Here is a 20171-nt window from a genome sequence, read left to right as displayed (position 1 = left end):
TAATCAGTTCTGTCAACTTCTGTTGCTACAAGTACACGTAGCTAGCTTTTTCAAGACCACAGTAGCAGATATGACATGTGACATGACGCTGTTTTTGCAGTGCTTCAAAATATGGGACCTCGATCCTAGAGGCTACCACAAGGTAAGTTGGCCCTGTTTTGCTTTCAGCAAAGTCAAATAAACGAGTTACTTGAGCCTTTGAACAAGTTTTGAAAGAGTGTCTCGTCTATTTTCCAGAGTATGTGGCGCCTGTTTATGAAGGGAAACCAGTTGCTTGTTGTTGGTGTGCCAAACTCTACCTACTCGTAAGTCAACTAAGTACTCTTAACTAAGTACTCGTAACTCACTAAGCACTTGTAAGTCAACTAAGTACTTGTAACTAAGTATTGTAAGTCAACTAAATACTTGTAACTAAGTACTCGTAAGTCAACTAAGTATTTGTACCTAAGTACTCATACGTTAACCAAGTACTCAGCACGATGTGCTCGTAAGTCAACTAAGTACTTGTACTCGTAACTAAGTACTCGTAAGTCAATTATACAAGTCAACTAAGTACTCGTAAGTCAACTAAGTACTTGCACGCCTAACTTAAAACATTTGGACATGTGGTGTTGAACTTATTGTTCATCTCACTGTCCTTAGTTGTTATTCATAGTGCTGCTGGCATTATATACTTGTATTGGAACTTTAAGCTTGCACAAAATAAACCTCCTCCGTATACCTGCATGGCAGTACAAAGGTGCTAGCTCTTGTAGAGCTACAAGTTGAAGCTGCCTTGCACTGTTGGACTTGCAGGTCTTTCAAGCCAGCCAAAGTGACTCCCATATACCTCGAAGGGCAGAAAATAGACAAGGACCGATTGCGATAGTGCCCGAGGGAGACCGAGAGAGACACCGGTTGTCGTCTTCACATCCATTCACTCTACCACGGTGTTTCTAACAGCTTCGAACTCTGCAAGGAGTGAAGGCATCGTTATCATGTGTGTGCGTGCGTGTCTGTGAAGTGCGTGCATTTGTGCTATAGTCAGTGTCTGCAAGAACTGTCCATCGCCAGCCAAGCGCCTGCGACAAGTGACTGTGCGACCTCGCCACACAAACTTTGTGCTGCTGCAAGTGACTGTGTGCGAGAGGTCTCAGTAATCACATTTGTAATATAAGCCTGTACATTTCTTAGGTTCTGTAGGACACAAGTTTTGTGCCTAGGCGGGTCTCCGGAGGGGACTCGCAGTTCATGTGTAGCTCTCTCTACCTTGTAACGTGATTGCCACCTGACTGTTCGGTGGCCACGTCGGGTTGTATAGTACTTAAACAGTAAAAGAAAATGTCTGAAGCCGCTGTGACAACCTTTCTGTAAAAGTTGCCTAATCGCTGAGGCATTACATCAGTGCAAGTCGCGATCGTAAACTGGCAGCAAAATTCAACAGCTTGCCCACAAACTCAGGATTAATAGTGCATCTTTGTGAAATACAAAGACTTATCGTTACCTACCCCTGTGATTCATGTCACTTCTTGTCCGTGAGCGGCATTGCTCTACGAGCACAGTTTTTTTAAGCGCACATTCTACGCCCTACAGAATGCATCATTTGATATGGCCAAGGGAGGAATTGATAAGTGTTACAAATCGCCAATGATTGGGCATACAACGTGAGTCACTCTTAATGAAGCTGTAATGTCTACAGAGCAGCTAACTGCGTGCTCTGTTTTCTTGGGAATATACATCAAGAATGCGCATTTTCACTCCTCGTGTTTACTCAATTTTACAAAAGTCTATAATTTGCCCTCTTGGAAAGCATTCGGCGGGTGCTGATGATTACAATAGAGCTATCGCTACAAACACTGCGGCTCATACAATGATGCTCCTGCTCACACAAGCACTTGACTTGCACAACATCAATGTTGTAAACAGAAAAAAAATTGACAGATGGTTTGGCTGCGACGGAGTGTCGTACGTAAGCAGCGTATATTTTTTTTTCTTTTAAAGCATTGCCCAGTATCCCAACGCACAGGTAAGGCCTACTCTGTGGTTATGAAACAGTTTGCTAGGATTCAGAGTACAGGCACATATTTCTTATAAAGACTTGTCCATAGCAGGCATGTGCTACTACTGGGTGGGTATGCGACACTTTGCCAAACCAACAGAGATTGTCAAATGCACTTAGGAGTTTAGGAGATTAGGCCTAACATTACACTTTGAGGCCTTACATCAACCAGAACCTGCATTTTGAAGTGCAGCGAGTACCTTATCCAGCAGGTGCCGGTTGACAATGTTAGACCTCAAAGCTAAATGTCAGGCCTAACATCTGATTTGGCTTAACATTATGTAACGTTAGCATTAAGCCAAACGACATGCCAAGCCACATCATGCTTATGGCCGGCATTCAATGGCGTGGAATGCATGCAGGCAACCATGCGAGTGCACCGCCATATCTGTGGCCAAGCGTCTGTTGCTAGGCGACGTTGTGCACACGGCCCCCAGATCAGGCACCCCTCTTCTCCTCCATGCAACTGTGTGAGTTCTCTGTCACTCATTACGTCGGGCTCCGCGGGATGGCGGCACTTGTCCATGTCCGTGGTGCATCGGCCATGTCTGTGGCCGTTTCCAGTGTTGCCAAGCGAAGAAACTGACCGCTAAACTTTTAAACGAATACCGTCTCTACATCGAGCTACAAGCACCGGCTGACGACGTTTGACCTCAAAACATAATGTTAGGCCTAATGTTGGACCGTTGTGTACCTGCGCGTGTCATCCCTTCCTTCTGCTGCTGCGCATCAACCTTTGCACAAGTGTTACTACTGAGAAATACCGGAGGCCTCGTTAGGCTTCACGAAAATGCCTTCTTCAAACAGGCTTCACAAATTTCCCATGAAATCGGCAGAGATAGCCTTTAGTGTGGTTTTGCACTAAAACACTTCCAAAGCTCTCACTTGAATAGAACCTTGGAGCCGCAAATTAAGTTTTGTTAGAACATCCTCCTTTAGGCCCTTGACAATGCTGGATATTGCAACGCTGCAGTTATGAGCTTTAATGGTATTGTGATCAGGAACAATGAGGGTGGCACTCTACTGCCTGCCTGGCTAGTCACATTTTAGCTTGAGGCGCTGCACTGTATGTACCTAGCGTGGCAAGGAGGAGGACCCCAGGAAGAAAAGAGGACATCCATAAAAGAGTGCCTACTCTTTTCATTGAGGCGACTGATTTCAATGACCAGTCCATAGTTTCCTCAAAACACTCATCTTGCTGGAACCTCAATGTGGCTAGCAGCTTCCAAAAACTCTCGATTGGGAATTGTTGGATAATACGTAAAGGCCCAACCACATGGATGGAAAATCACACATCACGCAAGCCTTGGCGAGCACTGCACCGACTTGCAGGAGAGGGTGAGTAACCTCATGAGACCGGCAAAGTCATGCGTCAGCCGCTGTGTCAACGTGCGCTGCTGGAGACATTTCTATGAATTCTGCCCAAAAAAAGACATTTGCCCTCCTTTTTTTCATTGCACAGAATGTTCCCGGGCCAATTTTGAAATTCTGCGAAATGTACTTCAAATCACTGTAAAAAATCTGAGCACAATAAGATAGCATGATAAACAAAAATGCACTTCACACAACTTCTTTAACTCCTACTTGATTTCCTACCTTGACGTTATTACCGACTGCTTCATGAATTCAAGGCGTGAAGCAATACAAAGTTGAGTGCTGCCTTGCTACTGAGGTTAGAGATGAACGTCACTTGTAGATTGGAAGGCAAGGAACAGATGAGTACCCTGGTAAAACGAAAAATAATAAAACCCTCAGCGCGTGTGCGCACACGCACACGCACACACACACTAAAGAACTTACGAGCTAGGTTTAGTCTAGGTTTGAACCACGGACCTTCAAAACAGGCCGAACACCCAACCTCTTCATCATTTCAGCAAAGGCCTCACAGTAAGCAATAATACTAACCTAAGTCGTTAATGGATCATGTCGGGTGTGTCTAGTGTAGGCTGTATTTGAAAAATTTTGGCAGTGATAACGCTTGTTTCCCACTCTGATCTTGCACGCGAGACCAATAATGCTAGTATGTACTACTAGCGATGTAGCGAAAGCTCCCTTATTTGACTCGACAAAAGCTATTGTAGATCCCCGATTCTTCCTGCACAAGCCATGATAGCCAAAAATAGAATGGAATGTGCCACTAGAATTCTGGCGTTGATAGTAACGCTTGTTTGGCACGCACCCATCTTGAAGGCAAGCCACGTCATACTAATACGATGAGCGATGTAACAAGAGCTCCCTTATTTAACTCGTAAAAAGCTATCGCAAGTTTCCTTGTCTCTCCGATGAAATCCCATCTAGCCATGAATGCAATGTGCGCTTTCGAACAGAAATAGCTTGCAGTTTGTCTTAAGACAGCCGACTGCTGCAAGAGAAAAAGAAATGAGTTGTTTTCTGCTGAGCGGAATGCAACTCCGAGATGGACAAGAAACCTGGACGCTGCTGGCCGCATTCCGATGCTTCCTGGCGCTGCGTGGACACCAATATGTGGTGAGCATAGGCATCGCAATGCATACGCAGCAGCGCACGTCTCCACACGTTTTGGCGATGCGTGTCGCACCTAAACACGAGGCGACGTTGACGTTTAGAAACTCGGAAAATACGCTGCGTGTGGTTTCAGCTTAAACATGCACCATTCCGCTATACAATGAACTTCTTTAAAGTCAGCGTTGCTGATAAGCACGGATGCATAACTGGGAAGACAGTTTTTTAAGTGGAAATACAGGCAGTCTGCTATCAAAGTATGAAGGCTGTAGGGCCATTTATTCAATACTTCATTAAGACCCCGTGTGCCTCTTTAAAACACTGTACACAAAGTCACTTCAAAGTATGCTTCATTAATCGGCACAAATGCATTGCTGGGAGGACATTTTTTCTGGCACTGCATGATCGGTCTAAGACGAAAATATGAAGAACCTGTGGCCTTTTAAAATTACTAGCATTTTCTTATGTGGCTAAAAGGTGACACATAAGGCGTTACAGACAGATGGGTTTCCTTGTTGAGTACAAATTATAATGCTTGGCATTTCAAAACCACGCAAAGCTGTTTTCAGCAAATGTTGCTTGCAACAGAAGGAGTACTCAAACTATCTAATGCCGGTGTATTTGTGGCAGGGAGTGTAAACTACCGCAACACAATGCGGTTAGTTCTGATGCCGGCATCATTCTCTAAATTGCTGTGCAGATTACTTGAGAGCCCTGGAGAACACGGTACAATTACTGCATTGCCACAGATAGCACATTTTCATAGGCAGAAGCTGGACACAGAATCTCTGTTGGGATTTGTTCACACGCAGTGACTCAGACAAATAGGGACCAGCCTTCGCATCACAGCAAGCCACTTTTTGAAAACCCTTACAGGGAACAAAGGGCTTGTAAACCATTAGCAACCATGCAACTGTTAAAATCACCATGTTAACATCAACAAGCTTCTATCCTTGTGTGGTGTAGGCTAGCAACAGATGCTCACAAAGGCACCACAAGCACGTGTGATGAGAATAACATTGAATAAATTAGAATTTTATCTGCTTGATCCCATAAAAGAGGCACGTCTGATTTATAGTTGCGGGTGCTAATGATGATTAGCCGATTCCAATGGTGATGGTATCACAGTTGAGGAGGCCTGTGTGGCAAACTTGAATACATCTGCTCCAGCCCTCTGCAAGCAGGTCACACACACAATTAGTGCTTCAAAGAACCAAAACCATAATAGCTACAACACAGTGATGGTATCAACTTTGTAGAAATCCAAGCTGCTGGTGTTTGCAAGAAATGATGATAGAAGACTTTACTCTGAGGAGGATAAATGCGGACTAAGCAAAAAAACACAAGTAACACGAGAGGACACATAACAAGGCAGGAAAAGTCTCACCATGATTTCCAGTAGGCCCGTTCGCTGTCAGGCACAGACACCAGATCAAGCTGAGTGATGGGGAAAAAAGAAAAGAGAGCGAGAGAGGAAAGAAAATTAGGCTTGAGACCTGTTAACTCGAGAAAAGCAGAGAGTGTGTGCTGCATAGAGTGGTATAGGAGTCCCTGTGGTACGAGGAGTAACACTTCCCGTGTACTGCCATATTCGCTACACAAAGCCTGTGGGTGTCCTGCTTTCTCTGCAATCTTTACCTTTCAAGCCTTCTATATTTCTGCACTTTTTGAATGTAATGACTCCGAAATTCCCTCCCCTATCTCCCTCTGATGCTTGGGATACCTTGCGTCGAGACTGTGGCACGCTGCCAATTTCTACACTGCCCCACCCCCCCCCCCCCCCCCCCCCCCAAGCAGATTCTGTGGTATTTATAAAATGAAAGTTGCGAGAATAGCACCCGATGCCACAGCGACCGTATTTTTCTTGGCATAGCAAGTATCTTTTTGGTGTACTAACAGGAATTTTGCGAACTGCAATCCAGAACAGCAGAACAGCCTCAATCCCTCGCCATACGGGAGGAGCCTTCGCTCCAATACATGGGAAGCAATGCATTTCGCAGCTGTGGTTCGGGTGACAAAAGAGGAGGATGCGGAGGAGAGCCACCCACGTCCATGAGTTTCTTGCAGATGTCGCCGCCCTTGGCGCGGTCTTCCTCGGCGTGCACCACGCGCGAGCCGAACTGCATGGCTCGCTTGGGCCGGCACGCAGCCTCGCTCAGGCCCAGGCTCGAGGCAAGCGTGCGCAGCAGCATCTTGTCCCCGATGCCTCGCGGCAGGTGCGGGTTCACCTGCACCACAGGCCATGGTCCCCGCGAAACTTGCATCATTCTCCCCACCGCATGCACCGCAACTTAAAAACCATGTCACCATTTCCGACTCAAGTTGCATAAAATATGTAGGCGCAGCCACGGGTTTGTGCTAAGGTATAGGTTAAAGGAGCTCAAACTGCTACTACTACTGATTGGAAAAATACTGAGGTACGCACACTGGAAAAGAATAAACATTTATTTTTCTGTCCTAAACTTCCTTCTTAAACATAGGAAGCACAATTGAAAATTGTTCATTTCAACATTTCAATTCATTCAGTGTCGAATTAAATAACTGTTGCATCCAATCCCAGATGTAAACCTTAAGTTTCCTGTGAAACCTGAGTGGCGCAAACATAATGGACACTGTTAATGGACATGGTGACTTGATGGACATGGTGACATGGTGACTTGAACATAATGGACATGGTGACTTGAAAGGTCATGAAACCCATGGACTGAGGGAGGGTTAGGTGCAGCATAATATTTTTTTTTAAGTTTAAAGGGATTTACATACATAGTGTGAGAAGTGTTCTTATGTTTTCGCAGTCATAAGTGAAATCCATTAGCCTTGAATATTAAGGAGCAAACGACTAAATGTCGTAGCTGCTGCTGCTGATTATAACAAGGACTAAGTTTTTCCCTCTCGTGGCAGCGCAAGGTACCACGAGATTTTAATGAATTTTTCACGTTTTTTTTTTACATCAAATATTTTACGTAAAAATTCAGGCAGAATACTTAAAATCGGAAGACAAGTCAAAATTCGTACATTTTAAGGAATATTCGAAATAGCCGGCGGTATGTTAATCAACAAATTTTAATTAAGCAATTATACACAGACGATGAAAAAACTGCAGTTTTATAACACAAACATCAGACAGTGCAGGCAGAGCCTGCATTAAAAAACGGTGGCCATAACAACCATATCCGACTACCTAAGGTTTTTTCAAAACCATGTAGTTTTAAGAAGTGAATGTAAGAACTATCAAAACAGGACTGTGACGCCGCCTCATGGGTGCTTTCCTATGTGGCAGGCAGGTGAGCAGACAACACAGGGGTAGTTAAGTAGAAACAGTAACTTTGTGATGTGAGCACGAAGTGTCATGTCCTGAACTGTGCAAATAATTACTCTAATTCACCCCTGGAAACAGAGTTCTTTCGATTTTCAGCACGGCCAAGCCTTCATTGACAGCGAACACGATGGATTTGCAGTGTACATCACTCGAAGGACGCGGTTGTTTACATTTTGTTGATGTTCAAGTGCGGACGACGAGTGTGACCTCTCTTTTTACATAACGCCGATGGAACCGAACGGTAGCTGGCGAAGAGAATAACAATATGCAGTACTCACTTTGTTGGTGGTACACCACGGACGCATCCAAGATGTCCGTCCTACGGGCCTTAAATTTTCCCACCAATCTACCGCAACTATTATCCCATTGGACCACAGATATCCATAGGACGTCCATTTTACAGCCGAACGCCTGAGTCTCACGCTCGGCGTCCGGCGGACGTACTTTGGATGTACTATTTTTCTGGGAAACGTGAACGTCCGTTCAATTTGGTCCGACGGACATCCGAGCTACGTTTGTGCATCAAAACGCCTGCGATAGCTGAAGACAGCTCCATTTAAAAACAGCCAGTCTGTACTGTATTTAGTGCTTACCACGTTATCTTTTTCATGCCTTGGAATATTGTGAGCCTTTCCGAGCCCCACAAATGAGGGAAAATTTTGTTGACTACTACGAACATCAATGTGGCCCTCTTTTTTCGTGCCCAATGGAGATTTTATTAATTCATTGCGACTTTCCATCACTCCCTGCAGCTAATGACTTTATAATAAGGGAACCTTCGTGTTGGTGAGCGCGTATTTTGTTGACTATTGCAAAATCCTACCTCATCCATCTTTCTGTTTTTGGTTCTAATTAAAACTACACAGGAAACGCACCGAGAAGAGTTTTTACACCGGTGGCGTTTCTTTATTACTTGCTGTGGCTACCGAATTTGTCAATTAGACGAGAGCTGTTGGTTCATCAGCAATATCGACAGCTCACTCCAAGAAAGTCACTGCTCAAGGTGATTCATGTGAAAGAGGAAAAGAGCATTTGAGCACAGCGCTTGCCACCTGTCCTGGCACCTGTTTATTGCATTTTGTTCTGCCCATTGTAGGAAATGCGCTAAGCAGAACAGCAAACACAGCTATTGTGTACACCTGAACAAATACAGGAATGGTGGTAAAGAAGCCCTGACTTCATTTTTCAGTGCATTGTGCATGTGTCGAGTACAATAGCACGAAAAATACAGTGGCCACCTAGAGGTTACTTCCGAACATTGTAAACACCGTTCTCACTGAATCTCGTTGATCTCAACTGTCAATTTTTAAGCCAGTTTCATCAACACATAAGCGCATTCTTTTTCCCTGTAGTAACCACGAGTTGGTTCATAGGCAGGGGGTTGCAAGAACGAACTAGCATGCATTAACACTTCCTTTTTCTTCAGTTTTTAACATCAAATGGATCTTGCTTGAAGCAGTTGCACAACCGTATACAAGTAGACAGTGCTAAAGTTTAATTAAAAGTGGTACAAAACGTGAACTGCAACAGCATAAGACTCCTTGTTTAATAACAGGTTTACGCTTGCTTGGCAGGTGCAGTGACCTTTGAGAGTGCAGTTATGTGCAGCACCACATTACCGAGCCGCCTCGAAAGTGGGCCTGCTCTCGAAAAATTTCATACCCCTTTTCTTCATTTGTGCCAATAAAAAAATCCAAAGCTATCAATATGGTGAACCTCAGCTTGCTGGATTACACTGTTCGTCTTTGCAAATGCCTGTCTAGGAGGCAGCTGTGGTGCGCCTATGCTCCCTGTACTCAATTTATTCATAGTTTTGCGTCACTAACTGCTGCCCCTTAACCTGGCACATATATAAATACATATATATTGGAGATGTATCAGAAATGTATGATCAGACACATATGAGTACACAATTTCTCTCCGCATCAACATGCGAACATTGAACACCCACAATGGACTTTTACTCTGCTCTATATTTCCTACCAGCAGCAAGCTAGGCATATATATAGAAGCAACACCTCATCTGTCAGGATGGAAGCCCACACGCAGACCACAAATCTTGACAAGCAGCCCAGTAACACTTAATGTTAAAGATCAAAATGTGGAACAAAACTCTGGACATTTTTAAGCTGATTAGTAAAGGGCATGGACACCTGGCATCCCCTCGCAGGCACATCTATGAACGAAAAGCACGTCAGCAGGCTCAAGACGTCATTTAGAAGAAGCAATGCACATGTCATTTCATGAACAATTTCACCGTAGTTGCTAATACATTGTGCCTTGGGTTGCGGCCCCCAAGGAGGCTAATTTTTGTTGAACACTACGCAAGGGAAGCAAGGCAGCTCAGCATTCACTGGGCATGCGGCTGGACGCGCACGTACCTTCATCCATATGGGCACCTGGTTGAGGAAATTGACCACATCCCTGTCGAGGAACGGGAACCTGGCCTCACGGCCGTGGTCGGACACAATGCTGCAAAGAACCACAGCTGCATTCACTGCTCTAGTTCATCTAAATTCCCGAAAAAATGACAAATGCACACTGCGGTTTTCATATGGATCTAAATGTTAGGTGGAAACAAAATGGAGGAGCAAGCTTTGCTCTGCACATGAGAATTGCAGGTGCCACCACCCTTACCGGTCATCCCTGCCCAGGTTGCGGTGAGCTATCCTGTTGAGCTCCATGGAGATTTCGTCAACCAGGCCCGGCCAGCCGTGGTTCCTGCACAGCAAGCAAGGACCGGCCCCCATCACCAAGCTTCGTCAAGTGCATGCACGTTCAGTAGACGATGGTATCAGTGGACACGCACTTGTACTTCATCATGTGTCGGGAATAGCCGCCCAGCTGCTCGTCAGCACCCATGCCGAGGAAGACAATCTGTGGGGGACAAAATAAATGAACGTCTAGTCATCGAAAAGAAGAGGGTCACGTCTAGAGACTTACACAAGTACCCACAAGGCAGCACACAGGAGATTACGTAGAAAAAAAAAATGAAGGAAGCGTAGCGAAGCTGTACGCAGCCTTCACGACAATCAGGTAGGTTTAAGTCCACGATTGCAGCCGATCTGCTTTTTCTTCGCTGCCGCAACGACCTTTACTCCATCATTGTTGCTAAAGTGTGAGCTTCCTTCATTTTCTAAAGACTATATCTTTCTTGGGCTACTTAAATGCAAAAATTTTGGTCTGTCTGTCTGTCTGTCTGTGACTCGATTCAGCTTTCCGGCCAAAGTGAAACAGAAACTGCGCAATAGTATCATATACCCACAGCCAAATCTAAACATCCAAGTCTGGTGTTAATGTTCATACTTGTCAACACTGTTGAACAAGAACAAGACATTACGCAAATATAAGGCAGAAAATCAATACATGAGTGATATTCGAAGTGTTCCTTTATTTAAACAATCACAGATGCTTGGTTTTAGTGATAGCAAATAACTGCAGAAAACCATGATGTGCTGTTGCCCACGCTGCCTGGTGGCATTTAAAAAAATTAAGCGGCAACAGCAACGAAAGGTTCCACTAGATAGGTTCCATGTTCCGCTTGGAACGCTCGTGGAGTCTACAAATGTTGTAGTAGGGTGCCTTGATTCACGCACGTCTCTGCTGTACAGCAGTGCTGGCACATAGGCACCCGACTTGGAGCAGTGGAACGCAGTAAATTTAAATTGACTTGAGCAAGTATTATCTTGGGAGGAACGAGACGGGAGAGGAACAGCATGAGAGGTAAGCAGGAAAGAGAAGGGAGGCATTTACTTGCCAGGGGTGCCAGTCGACTATCGTCTTTCGTCGAAATTTGCAGCGAAAAGAGCAGATACACGGCCCTTTTTTTAAGTGCTAGTCATTGGAATCACCTTGGAGGGGCGTACGCTATGACGCGTCTTTTTTGTTCCGAGCAAGTGTTGCCGCAATTACAACGAACGCTGGAGTTTTTTATTGTGTAATTCCTTGCGTAATTCCTCGAAAAATAGGCAGAGCTCTTGAGCATAAAATTTACGACGTAGTCTACCAGCAACCTGTGTGCGGTGGGAGACCACATTTAGGCAACCAAAAACAAGGGCAGGGTGGGGGGGGAGGAGGGGGGAGTGCAGTGCTTTCCCCCTTTTCTCTTTTAGGTAACCGCTGATTGTCGGCAAATGTCAAAGTGTCAGTGTCGAGTCTCCGTTACATTCTTCGTGCCAGGACGCCACAGTCGAGAAAGTGGGTATAGTAGCAGCCGAAGAATGGAGAAGGAGATGAGTGTTACACTATTTTATGGCACACTTTCCTACTGGCCTTGGCTGGCGGAAGTTAGGTGAATGATTCCTCATTCTCAGGAAGTAGGAGGGGTAGAAGAAATAGTTCCGTGCACTCGACATGCCACTGGCGGTCCTCGTTGCATTGACATTGCTTTTTTTTTTGGTTCTTTGGTGAGGCAGGAACCACAATTTTAGGGGCTGGAGCAGAAAGTCGAAGGGCAGACGTCGACGGGAGAGGTTGGCAGGCATTTGGGGCCAATAGCTGTGACGTGGCTAGATAGTTGTTAGCATAGAGTGTGCACCTTTTTGCCTTCTTGTGCATGCAAGCCAAGTGTCGTGCAGACTAAACATTTCAGTATCGCTCGTTTATCCGCTGAAACAGCAGATAACCCGAAGATAAATTCTGACTTCCGCCAAAGTGGAATGTTGAAGGAGAAACAAGGTTCTTTAATGATTAATTTAACCTGCCGAAGGTGCTTGCTTCCCTTTCTTCGCCTTCGAAGGAGTCTTTCGAAGGCGGTTGATCGACGAAGCCATGAGGGTGATGCTCCGAAGGGCGATTTCCCGGGTATGTCGGCACCAAAGATGTCACGGAAGCTAGCGCGACACTCTGCACTGACAAGCCACATGGTTGCGTCAGCGGATCCTAGATGCAGCCTTGTGAGGAGACTAGTTGAGCTCATTTTCTCTGGTTTCATTGCACGTATTGCTAGCTGTCTCCGCCTCACGTCATTTTTCTTAGTGGCAGCTGGATGCACGTTGAACATATTGGAAGCAGGCTTCCCTTTCCAGATTATGCGAGTTGTATTCCTGGGGGCTAATATAACTCTGTGCCTTGACACGCGATGCACTGTACGCTCTTTCGCTGAAAACAGCCGGTGCACACGGATATTCGTCCCTTCCGCAAAGCTTAGTTTGCGGTGCCGATTTTTGGGGAATGGTACGTGGTAAACTGTGATCCAACCCAGCTTTCAGCTCCTCTGTCTTCGGACGTTTCCCTTTAGCAGTTTTCACTTTGCTTTGCTTGCACCGCTTATTTTCATGGTCCATACATGTTAACTCTGGAGGACAAAGTAGGTCGCGCCTTAATAAACATTTCTTTCTTCCTTTGACGGGCGAATCGTTCGAAATCAACTTGGGTTTTCTACCCTTGCACATTTATTCTGTGGTCACTTGAGAGGATTGAAGACCGCAATGCTCCTTGGGCGTCACATATGTGATGGAAGGTTGTGTATGGTCGAAGAGTTGCTTATGTTATTCACTTGCACTTCTCCAACCGTCGCAGGAATCATTGCCCCTTGATCTGATACTTTACTGTCAGCGGTAACCTCGATGGATTTAGACTCTTTTCGATTAGACACAAAATGGCCGGTTGTCAGTGTTGCTGCACCTTGCCAATTCACTTTTGTTTTTGTCGTAACTTGTGCCTTGCAATTCACTGCTCCATTACTCTGATTCGTGTCTCAAGTATCGCTCTTTCTAAAGTATTTTTCCGTATTTTGTCGGTGGTCCTTCAGTAATTCATAGGTTCGACCTCTATAGAAAGCAATTAGGTTTTGCCGGGCTCTCTGTGCGTTGAACATTTTAAACTCAGCCCTTGCCTTTGCCATACAAACTAATTCTTCGAACTTTAGCGCATCTTCAACCTCGGCCTCTAATTCCTCGATGTCCACGGTGTCTTGAACGTCTCGGTTAATCACTTTTAGTTTGTCACGATATTCAACCAAATTAAGAAGTTCCTTCAACTCATTTATTGATGGTCTTTCGATTGGGAGGAGGTCTTCAATCTTGCCGATGATGGCATGATACCTTGATGGACGATGTGCCGCCTCTCCATAGTTTGGTCCAGCGTCGCAAATTCCGTAAGGGCTGGCGACCGGGCTCAGAGGGCACTAGTCGGCATCGTCTCCGCATCAGTATCGGCCCCGCATAGGATCATCATGTCTTGCATCGTGCAGATATCTCCTAAGGCTCGGCTTGTTCCATCTTCTTCTTCTTAGGCTGCTCCGATGTTCCTTGAATCGGCATCTTCCATCTGCAGCTTCATTCTCGCTCCTGAGAGGTGAGAGGGCAGCCGAAGAGAAGCAAAATCCGCTCAGTGTGGCTCACCTCTCGAGGTCCCTTGTCCCGGGTTTCACGGCACCAAAAATATGTAGAGAAAGGGACGAGCCGCCGAGACCCCTCCCGATGATTCCTTTATTGCTGATGATGCTAGTGGGGCGCGAGAGAAACAGCGCTACTTCTTTCACAACACTCAGTACGCACCCCACATGGAAGGGGAGTGTTCAGATATTTACCAAATGCGTTTGGAGGATTGCAACTCATTCGACAGGAGCAACTCAGGGTGTCGGGAGGGCACCAACTAGCATACGGACACTAGTTGATGTGTTCAGACACTCAGTCAAGGACCGAGTCATGATTGTCAGTGTGCTTTTCTTCGTTTTTATTTCATCACGTCAACCAAAAGAACACTTTTACAGGAGGAAAAAAACTTCTCCTGCCTACTCCAGAGTTTCCCTCAACAAGCACGAACACCCAAGTTGCCTTGGCTCGGCGTGCTGTGCGTGATAGCGAATTAAACCGAGGTGGTTTCGTGACAGTATGGTCGAGAAAATTTGTTCGACAAAATGAAAAAAGAAAACGAAATGTACTGAGTTAATCTAGAAATCTATCTTATGATGTACGACAGGATCGGTGGTTGCCTGTTTGTCAGGCAAAGTTTTGAACGGAGCTGAGGCATTCACTATCAATTCTCTCAAAGCACTGCGACAAGCTTCCAAATTGGGGCAGGATCGCCATGGCTCTATTTGAAACTGACGCGAGTTGTAAACCCAGGGGCTGTGCCTCTAAAGAATACAATCTTCTCTTGCTCCTTAACTGGGAAAATTTTACTCTCTCTTGCTCTGTCACTCAGCCTGTCTGTCTGCGTGTCTGTCCGTTCGTCCATCTGTATTTTGTCGATTCTGCTGCCCGTAGCGAAATGTAGCAAAAACGACATTCCTAGCTCCAAAAATCGTAAAAACATCGAACCGTTTCTTTGATTTTATACAACCCAAACTACCGTAGTTACCCGATTCTAACGCGCGCTTTTTTTGCGGCAAAATAGGCCGAAAAATCGCATGCATGTTAGAATCGAATACGAAACCAAAACTACCGAAACAGCGGAAATTTCATCTCACCCATCGCCATTGCCATCTGAAGATGGCGCCAACGATTTTTCGGATGCAGGAAGTCTATAGTTCATACTAGAAGCTGCATGCAGCACTGCGAAGGCTACATTGTGGTCAGTAGCCTCCGCGAAGGAAAGCGAAGGCAAACGAAAATAGGCGCCGGGGCCTTGTGGTTCCACTTACCGAGAGGGGAGACTGAAAGGTCCTTTCAAAACTCCTTCACAGTGAATTAGGCGCCCATCAGTGGGTGCTCTATTGACAACAATGTAGCCTCCACAGTGCTGCATGCAGCTTGTGGTATGAACTATAGGCGCCTAGGCTTTTCTATCGGCGTTCACACAAATCGTCAAATCATTCTACTTGCGCGCTTGATAACAACAATGGCAGCAGCGGCAACGAAGGTGTGCCGCTTCCATGAGTGGCTTACAAGCGGCTCTCACGTGTTCACAATGTGCTGTCGGTTGAAGTGTGCGCCTCTGGAGAAGCTCGTGGGATGGGCGTATGAGGCGTGGGCCACGATCCCATCGACCATGTTTGAACATTTGTTCAGAAGTGTGGCATTGCGAACGCCCTTGACGGCACCGAGGATGAGATGTTGTAGTCAGCGGAAAGCGACAAGGAGCTCTCGGAGAGCGACGAGGAGTAAGATGAGAGATTAATTCTGGAAATAAATCGCCTGTTTCTCTCGCGTTCATTTTTCTGGGTTACAAAGTTCTGTGCGCGTTACAATAGGAGGTGCAAGTTTTTTTGTTGTTGTTGATGTCGTTTTTTTTTTTTTTGCAAGAAAATCAGTTGCGCGGTAGAATTGGGGGCGCGTTAGAATCTGGTAAGTATGGTACACACCAAGCACGCCTGCCAAGGGAACCTAAATCTACCAAAAATACATGATCTGAATGGTCGTAGTACTATTTCTGTCGTGGAATCCACACTGCAGAATAATATACTGCTCACAATAAAACAACAGAAATAACTATCATTGGTCCCGTATGTTTAAGCAGTATGCTTCATCATGTTCAAAATGCAAAATATACTTCTGTTGGGCGCACTGTATTTCATTCTTGTAATAATTTTGTTTGGGTTGTTTATTGTGAATGTTGCCATGAAGTTTGCCTTCTGTTGTGTTCACTTTCTTTTATTTCCAGCATCTGGCCGCAACAGGTTGTGTTATCTGTGCTTGAAGCAAAGCGCATGTTCGCTTCCCTTTCTTTTGTGTGCCGCTGAGGCTATCTTATTTGATAGTGAGAGCGTATCGCTTTGAAGTCACATAAGTAGAATTTAGTTCTCTGATCGTTAGTGTTCTCTACCGCATTAGATGCTTCCAGAAAGGATGACCAGGAAAGATAACTGCTCGCCCGGCAAACATGGGCGTTGGCAGGGGGGTGCACAAGGGGCACTTGCCCCCCTCAAGCAACACCAGAACTTGCCCCCTCTTCCGAGCCGTCCTCCTCTAAGCCTGACACTCAGCGCGTTTGCCCCCTTCCTGAAAAAATCTTGGCGACGCCCATGGCGGAAGCGCTGGCGAATCGCAAGCGCCCTCCGAACAGATCACTCGATTTCGGCTTCCACGGCAAGATTGTCGGCAGCAATATTTTTGCTGTTTTCCTTGAACAGGCGACAGGAGTGATGGGCTTTCAGTAGCATACATGCGTAACCTGTTCCATCATGATGCAATTGCAAGGCTCCAAAGTTTTTATCGCTCTACCTAGTTGCGCGGCAATTTCAACTATATCTGGCGATAGGTAGATCGTAGGTAGCTGCATGGAACAGCATTTGGTGTAACAGTATTACTTTTCGTTCGGTGGGGCACAGTTTGAAACACCAAACAGCTCTTGCTGTTGTCATGCGCTTTGCTCCATCGGGTGCCAGCACGGCCAAGTACCGCCATCTCGTGGAGCTCAACGTAACACAGACGCTGCAGCACATACATGGCGACACACACGCAGGGTTGCCTGCATGCATGCCACGCCAGTGAATACAACCTATAGCAGCACCATTTCAGTCCGGGAAAGTGGCCACTGAATCGTTACCCTTTCTTCTGTTTGCTTTTACACTCTAGTTCAAGCTAAACGTGGCACGATTGCCGTTCCAACGAGGCCATTTTTCAATTGAAGTCGAGTTCAATGTTACCTTCATGGTGGCTGCTAAGGAGCTGCGAGGTTTTGAGTGAGCTTCTTACCCTGGCGGGGCTCTCATAAGACGCCGTACTTGGGGGGCTGCTGCCGGACACCCTCCCCTTCCCGCGGGCAGCAAACCAGAGGGCACAGCCGAGGCTGTCGTCCAGCACTGTGTCCAATGGGTAGATCAACTTGCGGATGTGGTTGGCACTGCAGAGGGGAGGGGGAAGGGGGGACATCGCAGCCATCAATGCTCATTCACTCCTTCCTTCCACATCACCATCGCCATCACAAGTAATGCACTGGACAACGACGGCATCTACTGGTGACTCCTAGTACCACCCATTATATTGTTTCTCTGCTTTTCTGCTTCCCTCTACCTTTCATGCCTACTCTGCAACTTGCGTGGTTGTCTTTCCACCACTGCAACATATCTCTGGCACCATCTTTGTTTTTACAGCGAAGTTGTATGAGCCTCGATCTCAACATATAGCATGTGTAAATAAATCAGTTAAGACCAGACATTTTTTGCACCCAAGAACTAGTCTATTGTGTTTTTTTCTTGAAGTGCTCTTGGCAAGACAATTTGGCTGGTGTTTTTCTCGTCCAGCTTGAAGGGCATGCGGAGCGACAATTTTGCCGGTGTCTTTCACGTCCAAGCACGCACGCAACATTTGGTACTGGTTTATGCACGCACATCTGGGGGTAACATGCCCGTTTTGCTAATGAGGGATTTCAATGTGGACATCTCACGGCCCAACGAGACCTGACTGCTAACCTCAGTGGTCGAGCAGTTTGGGATGGTGTGTTACCCAGACAGTAAGATACGCCTACGATGTGAGGGGAAAACAGACCGCCTCATGTTTGTCCACTAAAATAAAGCTCAAGTCGTACCGAATTTCATTCAGTTAATTGGCTAAGAAGTATTCTAAATCGAAAATCACAAACATATTTTCTTCTGTGCACTCCTTGGACGGCACCCAGCTTCATCATCCTTCTTCACAAGCTGGAAGAGCATGGAATTTCTTGTTTAGTTCGAACTTGAGTGTCATTTGCGCTACTTTTTTTGGTCAGTGAGGCTTGCTTTTTATTCCTTAATGTGACATCAGTTTTTGGTTTTATTTCCGTTTTATGTATGGCTGGTCTGCATTTACGTATTTCTAGTGCTCCTGTTGCTGGTTCAAGCGATGGTGGCAATACTCAGAGCACTACGTTTCGATCAGTTGTCCCCTGCATAAAAGAAAATGACAGACGGTTTGGTCGCACCAACCGCGGAATATCGTGTGAGAGCATATTTTCTTGTACCAACGTTTTTGTCGAGGTAAAGGTTTTGGTTTTGAGCGATTTCCAATTTCATGCTCAGGCCCCAGCGTGCACTGCAGGCAGCAGTGTCTGCTGCGACTCCCACTGTGCAAACATCACGTCTAGCATTTTTCTTGTAGAGAACACCCTGTTGGTGGGAAATAGCCAGTAAGGCAAGTGAAAATTGGTACGGCAGTAGTGCTTTAGCACTGACGAGTGCACAAAGTAATATAATAATGTATTGAGCGGGGAAAAAAAGACAATAAAAAACAAGGCATTAGTTGCAGTGATGCAGAGCTTTTTCTTCATTTTGGAAGCACAAAGTAATATAATAATGTATCTATCAAAACAAAAAAAAACAAGGCATTAGTTGCAGTGATGCAGAGCTTTTTCTTCATTTTGGAAGCACAAAGTAATATAATAATGTATCTATCAAAACAAAAAAACAAGGCATTAGTTGCAGTGATGCAGAGCTTTTTCTTCATTTTGAAGAATACTTAAAATACACTTCAGATGCAATGATAACCAAGAATTGGCAATGTGATGTCTTAATTGGTCCCAAAATTTGTGCACAAAGGCACTGTGCCACAGCTGTTAATCCTTCAGTTCCTCTAAATGCAAGTTTGCTCAATATTTCTTCAATAATGTCCATTAGAATTTTTTTTTAATTTTGTGACATTCTACGACAGCCCCCCAAAAAGAAACAGGATTAGCCTCTCTCGCTAGGAAATTTTAAAAATTCGCTTTTACAGGAATATCTCAGAGCTACGGAAGTGCTAAAACAAGAGGTGTTGCGACAAAAGTGGGTGCTTTTGTTTGATGTAGCTTTCCAGCAGGAGAAAAAGAAATCAAACTAGGCTTACCGTTCAAACTGCAGCTCCTCCTTGCTGACGTCAATCTGCAAATAAAGTTCTGAGATCACTATTTATAGAGTTACAGCGCTCGTGTTCTGTCGTCAATGGCCAGAGAACTGGCAGGACAAAGTTTCAAGCGCTATCACTGGGTGGTACGTGCGGTACGTACCACAAGTGGTGGCATATGGTAATGGTACGTGCGAACGACATGGACACAAAAATGCGCCATGGTAAGCCCACAATCAATGAAGTATGCTGAGCCCACTAAAATGCAAAACACAAGAAAGAGCTGCACCTATAGATGGTATTCACTGAAAAGTTCAGCATGTGATTTCTTCACTTGGCCATGCCTGTGCCACTGTGCATGTGCGTTGTGCTTGCTTCCCGCAGAAAAAAAATAAAAACACTGCTGTGCGTCATCTTTCCCGTTTCAACCCAATCCTCAGCTGTGGTGTTAACAGATCTATTAAAAATCACACTCACACTATATGGTGGCACTCTCTTTGCCCTAGAGAACTTCGAATTCGCATTACTGGAAAATGAAACCGCAGCTGTGAACCAAAGCAACATGGCGTGCAAGACACGTTGCAGTTGCCTGTGAACATGGATGTTGACACAAGTGCCCGGTAATGCATGGCTGAGCACAAAACTCAAATAA

The 20171-nt window shown here is 45.5% G+C and overlaps 2 protein-coding genes across 2 annotated transcripts in view; one reads left to right on the top strand and one right to left on the bottom strand.

Moving 5' to 3' along the window:
- The window catches only part of LOC144162942 (protein O-linked-mannose beta-1,2-N-acetylglucosaminyltransferase 1-like), a gene marked incomplete in the record, with an annotated part of 354130 nt that extends 352644 nt beyond the window's left edge, over positions 1-1486 (top strand). The window contains 3 exon segments of the mRNA XM_077693679.1: positions 101-142; positions 238-305; positions 796-1486. Of these exon segments, the coding sequence (XP_077549805.1) occupies positions 101-142; positions 238-305; positions 796-868 (183 nt within the window).
- A 3283-nt stretch (positions 1487-4769) lies between these two features.
- LOC144162943 (asparagine synthetase domain-containing protein 1) overlaps positions 4770-20171 on the bottom strand; it is a 50709-nt gene continuing 35307 nt past the window's right edge. The window contains exons 8-15 of the mRNA XM_077693680.1: positions 19523-19557; positions 17420-17567; positions 10648-10715; positions 10476-10559; positions 10220-10310; positions 6568-6747; positions 5907-5956; positions 4770-5693 (exon numbers count right to left, since the gene is read on the bottom strand). Of these exons, the coding sequence (XP_077549806.1) occupies position 5693; positions 5907-5956; positions 6568-6747; positions 10220-10310; positions 10476-10559; positions 10648-10715; positions 17420-17567; positions 19523-19557 (657 nt within the window). The 3' untranslated portion in view covers positions 4770-5692. The remainder of the gene's footprint in view (positions 5694-5906; positions 5957-6567; positions 6748-10219; positions 10311-10475; positions 10560-10647; positions 10716-17419; positions 17568-19522; positions 19558-20171) is intronic.

This window comes from Haemaphysalis longicornis, unplaced genomic scaffold (assembly GCF_048455015.1).
Source record: "Haemaphysalis longicornis isolate Haplotype H1 unplaced genomic scaffold, Haemaphysalis longicornis Haplotype H1 scaffold_12, whole genome shotgun sequence".
NCBI classification, from domain to species: domain Eukaryota; kingdom Metazoa; phylum Arthropoda; class Arachnida; order Ixodida; family Ixodidae; genus Haemaphysalis; species Haemaphysalis longicornis.
This window is presented reverse-complemented; position numbering and strand designations above follow the sequence as displayed.